General features: G+C 48.2%; 1 protein-coding gene across 2 annotated transcripts; it reads left to right on the forward strand.

Moving 5' to 3' along the window:
• The first annotated feature begins 2,011 nt into the window (after window positions 1–2,011).
• Window positions 2,012–8,484, forward strand: bhlhe41 (basic helix-loop-helix family, member e41). Of its 2 annotated transcripts, none has more exons than XM_038810985.1 (5): window positions 2,012–2,301; window positions 2,422–2,480; window positions 2,724–2,831; window positions 6,379–6,490; window positions 7,615–8,484. In XM_038810985.1, exons 2-5 carry the CDS (start codon window positions 2,433–2,435, stop codon window positions 8,460–8,462), a joined length of 1,116 nt encoding a protein of 371 aa, XP_038666913.1. In that variant the 5' UTR covers window positions 2,012–2,301; window positions 2,422–2,432; the 3' UTR covers window positions 8,463–8,484. The 2 variants fall into 2 exon arrangements, with proteins under 2 accessions (XP_038666913.1, XP_038666912.1); XM_038810984.1 differs by having other exon boundaries at window positions 2,013–2,301; window positions 2,417–2,480.
• The last annotated feature ends 2,789 nt before the right edge of the window (window positions 8,485–11,273 follow it).

Here is an 11,273-nt window from a genome sequence, read left to right on the forward strand (position 1 = left end):
AAGCAGAGCTGGGATCCCGGGTCAGGATAGCTGGGATTCTGGGAAAGCAGAACTGGGATCCCGGGTCAGGATAGCTGGGAAAGCAGAGCTGGGATCCCGGATCAGGATAGCTGGTATTCTGGGAAAGCAGAGCTGGGATCCCGGGTCAGGATAGCTGGGAAAGCAGATCTGGGATCCCGGGTCAGGATAGCTGGGATTCTGGGAAAGCAGAACTGGGATCCCGGGTCAGGATAGCTGGGAAAGCAGAGCTGGGATCCCGGGAAAGCAGAGCTGGGATCCCGGGTCAGGATAGCTGGGATTCTGGGAAAGCAGATCTGCATTCACAGTAGACCCACAGGGAGTGGAGGAAGTGCACACCGCCAGGGTTATGTAATGGAAAGTCGCAGTTTTGCTCCAACCTCCTAGTTTTGGTGTTGTTTGCGGGGAGGGGGGGGGGGGGGGGGGGTGCCGCCCGTGAGTTTGGGAATGTGCTCCGGGCTGCCCGCTGCGCCTGCGCTTTTGGTCACAAAAACTGCTGGTCCCTCTGAGCCAGCGACGCAGAGTGAATGGAAAGAGGGATAGAGACATAGAGATAGAGAGCAGGGGGGGGGGGGGGGGGGAGGCAGAGAGACAGAGAGATAGAGAGCAGGGGGGGAGACAGAGAGACATAGAGATAGAGAGCAGGGGGAGAGATAGAGACATAGAGCAGGGGGGAGACAGAAAGCAGGGGAGATAGAGAGCAGGAGAGACAGCAGGGGGAGACAGATAGAGAGCAAGAGAGACAGCAGGGGGAGACAGATAGAGAGCAGGAGAGACAGCAGGGGGGAAACAGCTGGAGAGAGAGCGGGAGCGATAGAGAGAACAGGAGATAAATGTAGAGCGGGAAAGATGGAGAGAGAAAGCAGGAGATAGAGAGAGCAGGAGATAGAGATAGGGGAGAAGGAGAGAGATAGAGGGAGCATGAGATAGAGAACAGATAAATGTAGAGCGGGAGAGATATGGAGAGAGAAAGCAGGAGATAGAGAGAGCAGGAGAAAGAGAGAGGTAGGGGAGCAGGAGAGAGGGAGTAGGAGTGGTAGGGGAGCAGGAGAGAGATAAAGGGAGCAGGAGAGAGAGAGAGGTAGGGGAGCAGGAGAGAGAGGGAGTAGGAGAGAGTGGTAGGGGAGCAGGAGAGAGATAAAGGGAGCAGGAGAGAGAGAGGGAGCAAGAGAGAGAGGGAGCAGGAGAGAGAGGGAGCAGGGGAGAGAGAGAGGTAGGGGAGCAGGAGAGAGGTGGAGTAGGAGAGAGAGAGGTAGGGGAGCAGGAGAGAGATAAAGGGAGCAGGAGAGAGAGGTAGGGGAGCAGGAGAGAGAGAGCGGGAGCAGGAGAGAGAGAGAGGTAGGGGAGCAGGAGAGAGATAAAGGGAGCAGGAGAGAGAGGTAGGGGAGCAGGAGGGAGATAAAGGGAGCAGGAGAGAGAGAGAGGTAGGGGAGCAGGAGAGAGAGAGAGTGAGGGAGCAGGGGAGAGAGAGAGGGCGCAGGAGAGAGAGAGAGGGAGGGAGCAGGAGAGAGAGGGAGCAGGGGAGAGAGAGGGAGCAGGAGAGAGATAAAGGGAGCAGGAGAGAAAGAGAGAGGCAGGGGAACAGGAGAGAGATAAAGGGAGCAGGAGAGAGAGAGAGGTAGGGGAGCAGGAGAGAGAGGGAGCAGGAGAGAGAGAGGGAGCAGGGGAGAGAGAGAGGGAGCAGGAGAGAGGGAGCAGGGGAGAGAGAGAGGGAGCAGAAGAGAGAGGTAGGGGAACAGGAGAGAGAGGTAGGGGAGCAGGAGGGAGATAAAGGGAGCAGGAGAGAGAGAGAGGTAGGGGAGCGGGAGAGAGAGAGTGAGGGAGCAGGAGAGAGAGAGTGGGAGCAGGAGAGAGAGGGAGCAGGGGAGAGAGAGAGGGAGCAGGAGAGAGATAAAGGGAGCAGGAGAGAGAGGTAGGGGAACAGGAGAGAGATAAAGGGAGCAGGAGAGAGAGAGGTAGGGGAGCAGGAGAGAGGGAGCAGGAGAGAGAGAGGGAGCAGGGGAGAGAGAGAGAGGGAGCAGGAGAGAGAGAGAGAGAGGGAGCAGGAGAGAGAGAGAGAGAGAGCAGGAGAGAGAGAGAGAGAGGTGTCTGTGCATCTTTCCCGGGGGCTTCTATCTGTGCACAAGGGGTTGTCAATCACTTCTGGCGAGGGGGGCATTAACTGTACTTTGCAATCCTCTCCCCCCGCCCTCAGACATACACAATGCAGGACGATGTACCTCTTTTGCAAGCCTCTGCTTGCTTAACAGAACGGAAGTCATTAGAAAACGCAGACTTTATTGGGTGAGTTTTTTTTCCGCAAAACATGTTTTCCCTCCAGTCCGCACCGATCGATTCTCAATCCCGTTTGCGGGTTGACAGTAATATTTGAACGCGCTGTGTTTTTGTTAAATTAAAGTGCAGATTACCATTCGATGTACGTGTGCAAGTCTAAGCGGGGAATGAAAGGAGAAGACAGCAAGGTAAGGGGCTATTAAACTTGACTCTCTCTAAAGTTATAATCGCTTTTGCTTCCTAACACTGCATTATTTAGCACTGCACATGTAACGTTAAAATATATTTGAATGTTCAAATGATGCTGATAGGCGGTCGGGCCACCTTCAAATGCAGAGTATAATGTATAATAATGACATTGCTTCATCGGCTTTCTTGGGATTGACATTTTCTGCGGTGTTTCCTGCTTCACGTTTTTAAAAAACATTTAGGAAGCCTATAAACTACCGCACAGGCTGATAGAGAAGAAACGACGTGACAGAATTAACGAATGCATTTCGCTGCTTAAGGATCTGCTGCCCGAGCATCTGAAACTGACGGTAAGGTACTGACCTCTAACCTTTATTAATGCAGTGATCATAGATCATAGAATTTACAGTGCAGAGGGAGGCCATTCGGCCCCAGTCTGCACCGGCACTTGCAAAGAGCACCCTACTCAAGCCCAGGTCTCTACCCTATCCCTGTAACCCCCACTTAACCTTTTTGGACACTAAGGGCAATTTATCATGGCCAATCCACCTAACCTGCACATCTTTGGACTGTGGGAGGAAACCGGAACACCCGGAGGAAACCCACGCACACACAGGGAGAACGTGCAGACTCTGCACGGACAGTGACCCAGCCGGGAATGGAACCTGGGTCCCTGGAGCTCTGAAGCAACTGTGCTAACCACTGTGCGACCGTGCTGCCAGTGATGGGAATACCTGAGCTTAGTCCGGAAACGTAGAGAGCCACATTAACATTTTGTAGCCTGTGTGCTCTGTGGCCATGGTTTCTGCCACTGCTGTCTACTGAATGGAGAGACTGAACGCAGACTGGGTTACTGCTTTGCGGAATATCTTCGATCCGTCCGCAAGCGGGACCCAGACCTTCCTGTCGCTGCCATTTCAACTCACCGTCCTGCTCTCACGCCAACATGTCCGTCCTTGGCCTGCTGCAATGTTCCAGTGAAGCACAGCGCAAACTGGACAAACAACATCCCATCTTCCGATTAGGCACATTCCGGACTTAACATTGAATTTAACAACTTCAGACTGTGAACTCTCTCCTCCTTCTCACCCCATTTTTATTTCTATCAGTTTATTTTCATTTCTTCCATCAATCTGTTTTTTGTCGATTCCTCACCATGTCCCCCCTCTCCTGCCCCACTAGGGTCATCTGTTCTCTGTTCCTAGTTGTCCTTTGACACACTGCTTACTTCATCTCCCATTGATCCATTCTGATCTCCCAATGTGCCACTATCAGCCCCCTTCTTAGACTTGATCACCACCATTTCTATTCCATTTTGTCTTCTTGTCCTCAATATTTTTGTCTATCTCTACTTATCGCTGACCCTCTATCCAGCCAACGATACACACCCCTCCCCCACAACAGTATAAATCTGACCCTATTTCCAGTTCTTTCCAGCTTTGACAAAGAGTCATCCAGTCTCGAAACGTTAGCTCCCTTCTCTCTCCACAGATGCTGAGAGATTGTCCAGTATTTTTGTTTTTTTGTTTGCTATTTGTCTTGCTGCCTGCGCAACTCAGGGCTTAATATGCATACGTGCCGAGGAGAATAAAGATTTAAAAAAAGAAAGGTCAACTATAACAAAATTCGACAGGTGCTCGGGAATGTGGATTGGGAGCAGCTGTTTAAGGGTAAATCCACATTTGAAATGGGGGAGTCTTTTAAGGAAAGGTTGATTAGAGTGCAGGACAGACATGTCCCTGTGAAAATGAGAGATAGAAATGGCAAGATTAGGGAACCATGGATGGCGGGTGAAATTGTGAGACTAGCTAAGATGAAAAAGGAAGCATACATAAGATCGAGGCGACTCAAAACTGATGAAGCTTTGGAGGAATATCGGGAAAGTAGGACAAATCTCAAACGCGCAATAAAGAGGGCTAAAAGGGGTCATGAAATATCTTTGGCTAACAGGGTTAAGGAAACTCCCAAAGCCTTTTATTCATATGTAAGGAGCAAGAGGGTAACTAGAGAAAGGATTGGCCCACTCAAAGACAAAAGAGGGAATTTATGTGTGGAGTCAGAGGAAATGAGTGAGCTTCTTAATGAGCACTTTGCATTGGTATTCACCAAGGAGAGGGACATGATGGATGTTGAGGCTAGGGATGGATGTTTAAATACTCTAGGTCATGTCGGCATAAGGAAGGGGGAGGTTTTGGGTATTCTAAAAAGCATTAAGGTGGACAAGTCCCCAGGACCGGATGGGATCTATCCCAGGTTTCTGAGGGAAGTGAGGGACGAAATAGCTGGGGCCTTAACAGATACCTTTGCAGCATCCTTGAGCACGGGTGAGGTCCCGGAGGACTGGAGAATTGCTAATGTTGTCCCATTGTTTAAGAAGGGTAGCAGGGATAATCCAGGGAATTATAGACCTGTGAGCTTGACGTCAGTGGTAGGCAAAATGTTAGAGAAGATACTGAGGGATAGGATCTATTCACATTTGGAAGAAAATAGACTTATCAGTGATAGGCAGCATGGTTTTGTGCAGGGAAGGTCATGTCTTATAAACCTAATAGAATTCTTTGATGAAGTGACAAAGTTCATTGATGAGGGAAGGGCTGTAGATGTCATGTACATGTACTTCAGTAAAGCATTTGATAAAGTTTCCCATGGCAGGTTTATGGAAAAAGTGAAGTCGTGTGGGGTTCAGGGTGTACTAGCTAGATGGATAAAGAACTGGCTGGGCAACTGGAGACAGAGAGTAGTGGTGGAAGGGAGTGTCTCAAAATGGAGAAAGGTGACTAGTGGTGTTCCACAGGGATCCGTGCTACTCTGGACAAAGGTATAAGTGGTCTGATGAGCAAGTTTGCAGATGATACTAAGATTGGTTGAGTTGCAGATAGCGAGGCGGACTGTCAGAGAATACAGCAAAATATAGATAGATTGGAGAGTTGGGCAGAGAAATGGCAGATGGAGTTCAATCCAGGCAAATGTGAGGTGATGCATTTTGGAAGATCTAACTCAAGAGCGGACTATACAGTCAATGGAAGAGTCCTGGGGAAAATTGATGTACAGAGAGATCTGGGAGTTCAGGTCCATTGTACCCTGAAGGTGGCAACGCAGGTCGATAGAGTGGTCAAGAAGGCATACAGCATGCTTGCCTTCATCGGACGGGGTATTGAGTACAAGAGTCGGCAGGTCATGTTACAGTTGTATCGGACTTTGGTTAGGCCACATTTGAAATACTGCGTGCAGTTCTGGTCGCCACATTACCAGAAGGATGTGGATGCTTTAGAGAGGGTGCAGAGGAGGTTCACCAGGATGCTGCCTGGTATAGAGGGTGCTAGCTATGAAGAAAGGTTGAGTAGATTAGGATTGTTTTCATTGGAAAGACGGAGGTTGAGGGGAGATCTGATTGAGGTCTACAAAATTATGAGAGGTATGGACAGGGTGGATAGCAACAAGCTTTTTCCAAGAGTGGGGTGTCAGTTACAAGGGGTAACGATTTCAAGGTGAGAGGGAAAAAGTTTAAGGGAGATGTGCGTGGGAAGTTTTTTACGCAGAGGGTGGTGGGTGCCTGGAATGCTTTGCCAGCGGAGGTGGTAGAGGTGGGCACGATAGCATCATTTAAGATGCATCTGGACAGATACATGAACGGGTGGGGAACAGAGAGAAGTAGACCTTGGAAAATAGGCAACAGGTTTAGATAAAGGATCTGGATCGGCGCAGGCTGGGAGGGCTGAAGGGCCTGTTCCTGTGCTGTAATTTTCTTTGTTCTTTGTTCTTGTTCTTGCTTCAAATATTAACTGAGATTGCAAACTGTATTGAAAGCGATATTGGAGCTGTAACTGTTTTTTCATTATAATTGGAGGAGTCATTTGCCAAAAATAATTTTTTTTTTTGCCCCCTCCCTTCCCCAAGACGTTGGGACATCTGGAAAAGGCTGTAGTGCTGGAATTAACGCTGAAACATTTAAAGGCTTTAACTATGTTGACGGAGCAACAGCATCAGAAGATCCTGGCTTTGCAAAATGGTAAGTGGCTGTAGGATATTTATTCAGGAAGACATTGCATTTATATACTGCCTTTCTTAACTTTGGGTGATTACAATGAAGCATTTTATACCCATCTGGGAGTACTTTGGGAGGGTATGGAGAGAGGCTGATTGGCCTGGGATTGTTTTCCTTGGGGCAGAAAAGGCTGAGGGGGACTTGCCCGATGTGTACAAAATTATGGGGATGTAAATAGATAGGGTAGAAAAACCTTTCCACCCAGAGGGTGGTGGGAGCCTGGAACTCACTGCCTGAATGGGTGGTTGAGGCAGGAACCCTCACAGCATTTAAGAAGCATTTAGATGAGCACTTGAAATACAATAGCATACAAGTTGGAAACTGGGATTAGAATAGGTGCTTGTTGGCCAGTACAGACACAATGGGCCAAAGGGCCTCTTTCTGTTCTGCAAGGCTCTATGTAGTCACTGTTGTAATGTTTGGGTGGGTGGGAATTAACCAATTCTTGTGCAGCAAACTCCAACAGTCATGTGATAATGGGGGTGGCATGGTGGCACAGTGGTTGGCACTGCTGCCTCAGAGTACCAGGGACAGGGTTCAATTCCGGCCTTGGGCGACTGTCTGTGTGGAGTTTGCATGTTTACCCCGTGTCTGCATGGGTTTCCTCCCAGTGAGTGCTCCATTACCTCACACAATCCAAAGGTGTGTAGGTGAGATGGATTGGCCATGCTAAATTGCTCCTTCATTTCCAGGGATGTGTAGGTTGGGGTTACGGGATAGGGCGGGGAGTGGACCTAGATAGGGTGCTCTTTCAGAGGGACGGTGCAGACCCGACGGATCAAATGGCCTCTTTGTGCACTGTAGGAATTCTATGGGCCGGAAATCTGTGTCCATGCTGGGAATGAGGGATAAATATTGGACAGGAGACTGGAGAGACCTTTCCTGCTCTGCTCTCCATTGTGGAATGTTTTAATGTCCACCTGAGAGGGTAGGCCAGGCACCCTGAGCAGATTACTTATTTACTGATGTTGCACTCGAGCTGTTAGAATAATAGTTTGAGAGGGTCGGGATGTGTAAGTTGTGAATTGCTGTCCAGTGCAGTTTGTATTCCTTGACTGGTGGTGTTTGTTTTGCGTTTGTTTTTTGAGGTGACTGTGCAGTGAAAGGGCCCGTGCAGTCAGATCTGGATGCTTTCCACTCTGGATTTCAAGCGTGCGCCCGTGAGGTGCTGCAACACCTGACCAGGTTTGAAAGCTGGGCCCCAAGGGAGCAGCGCTGTGCCCAGCTGATTGGCCACTTGCACCAAGCTGCCACACAGCTCCGAACCGGCGGAGAAACGCAGACTTCGGGCGAGGGGCAGGCCGGTGCCCAGTTGGTGGAGCACAACCACGGCAGCGACAACTGCGTCCCGGTCATTCGGAGGACACAGGCGACGGAGCACAATGGGAGCGACACGGACACCGACAGCGGATATGGCGGGGATGGGGAGAGATCCGAGGGGAAGAAGGAGTTCAACCCGGGAGGTGGATCTAGCCACAAGAGCCGGATTTATAAAATCAAACAGGAGCCTGATGATCTGCCAGCCAAAAGGGTCAAGATTGACCCGGCCGGTTACATGACCAAATCTGAGGCTGGCCGTGACTCTGCTCTTCGCTCGATGATGGGGATTGGCACAATGCCCACACTTGGCCAGCAGCCCCCTTTCTGCCTGCCCTTCTACTTCATTGCCCCCTCAACAGCCACTCCCTACATGCCCCTCATGGACAAGACCAACCTGGAAAATTGCTGGTACCCGGCCCTTTACCCTGGCATTCCAGCCTTGCATGGCATCTCGGTGCTGGCATCTGACAGGCTACTTCGCCAGAACCCGTCCCTGGGCTCAGGCCTACAGCTCGGGCCCCATTCATCCGAGTCAGAGCCAGCTGGATCCCTCAGAGCGGAGAGAGTTTTGAGCCCAGCTCTAGAACCGCTACAGTCACCAAACAACACATTCTAAAACAGCTGCCCCCCCCCCCCCCCCCCCCCCGCGCGCCACACACCCTACCTTTCCTCCCCACTCAAGCTAAAGTATGGAATTAGGCTATTCTCTCACATTGAGTCCTAGAGATAGAAGGCAGTGAGGACCCAATTCCAAAGTGAAATGCCCCCATAGAGCCCTATTTCGAGTGTTGATAAATTGGCAACCTCCTTTGTTTGGAAGGTGGGCAAAGACCAAGTCAGATGAGGCCCTCCTGAAGTACTCTTCAAACTGGGATATAAATCTGTGATTGTGCTGAGTAATTCTCTGGCAAACAGCTTATGGATTAACCTCCTCCCGTCCCCTCCAATACTTGTGTTGATGACTGTACCCAAACGTGCTGGGAAAACCACCATTCCCATTTTTCTCGAACTCCCAAGAATTAGCTTGAGCGTGAGTTGGAGTTGGTGCCGGCTTTGATTAAGTATTTTTCAAGGACAGCCTAACCAAAAGTCTATTTAAACAAACATAACATGCAATTTTTCTGTTATGTGCCTATACCAATGGCTGACAAAACAGGAGTACGAAATGAGGAGAGGGGAGATGGAGGAACCATTGAAATCATATCATCCTTTTTGAGTTAAGTAAGTGTTGATTTTAGTGAGAAAAATGCCTTGCCTCAATCAGCCCATGGCCGACTGCCCCTCTCAGTCCTGAAGCCCTGCTCTGATTTCTGTATTAACTCTTCTGGCCTTTTTCAGAGATGAAAGTTGCTGGTTGCATGAATGCTGTTTCTTTCTGCCACCCCTCTCGCTGCATTCTGTGAGACAATTGAAAGTCACAGTTGAGAGCCTGATGCACCCAGACTGAGGAGAGACAGTGGTCTCAGTGAGACCTATTTTTAGTTGTTGCCAAGGCAGCTGGTTTGGTGATGCTGTGGAGTGTTATGTAACAGCTGAGACACATCCCTGCCTGAGCATGAGCCAGCACTCGTATTCATTCTGGTTCCATTACTGCTGCTGTGGGCCTGATATGCTGCATTCTAAAACATTGTGAAATATATATATTGCCTAAAGTGGCTTTTGTTTTGTGTACTGTAAATAGTTTGTGAATAATCATGAATCTCGTCTGATAATGCTATTTTTGTAGGGGGATAATACATGATAACCACTGAATATTATGTTTTGAGCAAAATGAATTTTATGAAGAATTGTTCAATAATGTTTGCACTTCTTGTTAGTGCTTTACGCTTACGCAGTCTTAAGTTATTAAAATCTGTCTGCATTTAAAGAAGCGATTGATTGCCAGTGTACCTGTTTGAAATTGTGTCTTTCTTTGCAAGGACTATGAAATTAATTGTGATTTTACGCTCATTCATACCTGGAACGTGTCCAAAATAATATATTATGGTATACAGCAAAATATTTTCATTGTGAGCCACCAGTGGCAGTTTTATCATTTAGTACGATAGAAAAATCTAAAAGTTGAAAATGAGCTAAAGAGCAAAGGGTTAATGAAAAGTCCAGCGATATGTTACAGGTCAACATTTAACATTATCTGCGGGATTCAGCGGGATCATCCGATTCGCCGGCAGTGAACCCACGCCCGCAGGGTTTCCCGACGGCGTGGGGTGGCCACTATGGGAAACCCCATTGGCTGGCTGCGGGAACGGAGAATCCCACTGCCAGCAGGAATGCTCCGCGCTGGAAAAAGAGGCTGGCCTGACTGAGATTTTATTTACAATCCTGTATTGGTTATAGTTACCAAAATATTGACAAATTCCTCTTCATCTATAACAACAGTGGTAGCATTAATCCATCCATGTGAAAGTTAACAATGCACTAAACACAGAGGACATACTGACAGCTAAGCCTGACACTGGCAAATGTTGCTATCAATAAACGGGATTACACTGGATAAAGTCACTCACCAAACATATCGTCAAGAGAGGTGACTGTAAAGGAAGCTCCATATTGATGGTTATATTAATAAAACATTTTGACGTTGACTTTGGATGATGTTAAGTTAGAATCTGGAACTTGCTGCCTGAAAGCGTGGTAGAGAAGGAAATCTTCAGAATATTTAGGAAGCATTTATGAAATGAAATGAAAATCGCTTATTGTCACGAGTAGGCTTCAATGAAGTTACTGTGAAAAGCACCTAGTCACCACATTCCGGCGCCTGTCCGGGGAGGCTGATACGGGAATCGAACCGTGCTGCTGGCCTGCTTGGTCTGCTTTAAAAGCCAGCGATTTAGCCTAGTGAGCACTAGATGTGCACTTGAGCCATAGATAACAAGGCTACGGCCAAGTGCTGGAAAATGGGATGAGAATAGATAGGTACTCGATGGCCGGCGTAGATACGATGGACCAAAGGGCCTCTTTCTGTGCTGTAAATACGATATGACTATGTTACAATACAAACAACTTGTATTTATATATGTAATTAATGTAATGGAATGTCTCACTGTGCTTCCACAGAAACATCTATAAAATAAAATTCGACACTGAGTCACATAAGGAAATATTCGGTTCTGTGACCAAAACATTAGTCGGAGAGGTAGGTGTTAAGGAAGGTCTTAAAAAGAAGAGAGAAAGGTGGAATAGTTTATGAAGGGAATTGCAGAGTTTAGAGCCTCAGTAGGCGAAAGCAAGGCCACTCCAAGGTGGGGTAATTAAAACCTGTGATGCGCAAGAGACCAGAATTGGAGGAAAAGAGATAGCTGGAGAATTGTGGGGTTGGAGGAGATTAGGTAGATGGGGCGGAGCAAGAAGAAGGATGAGAATTTTAAAATCAAGGCATTGCACAATCGAGAGCTAACCTAAATTAACTTTATTATTTTTTTAAACT

This window comes from Scyliorhinus canicula, chromosome 11 (assembly GCF_902713615.1).
Source record: "Scyliorhinus canicula chromosome 11, sScyCan1.1, whole genome shotgun sequence".
NCBI lineage: Eukaryota > Metazoa > Chordata > Chondrichthyes > Carcharhiniformes > Scyliorhinidae > Scyliorhinus > Scyliorhinus canicula.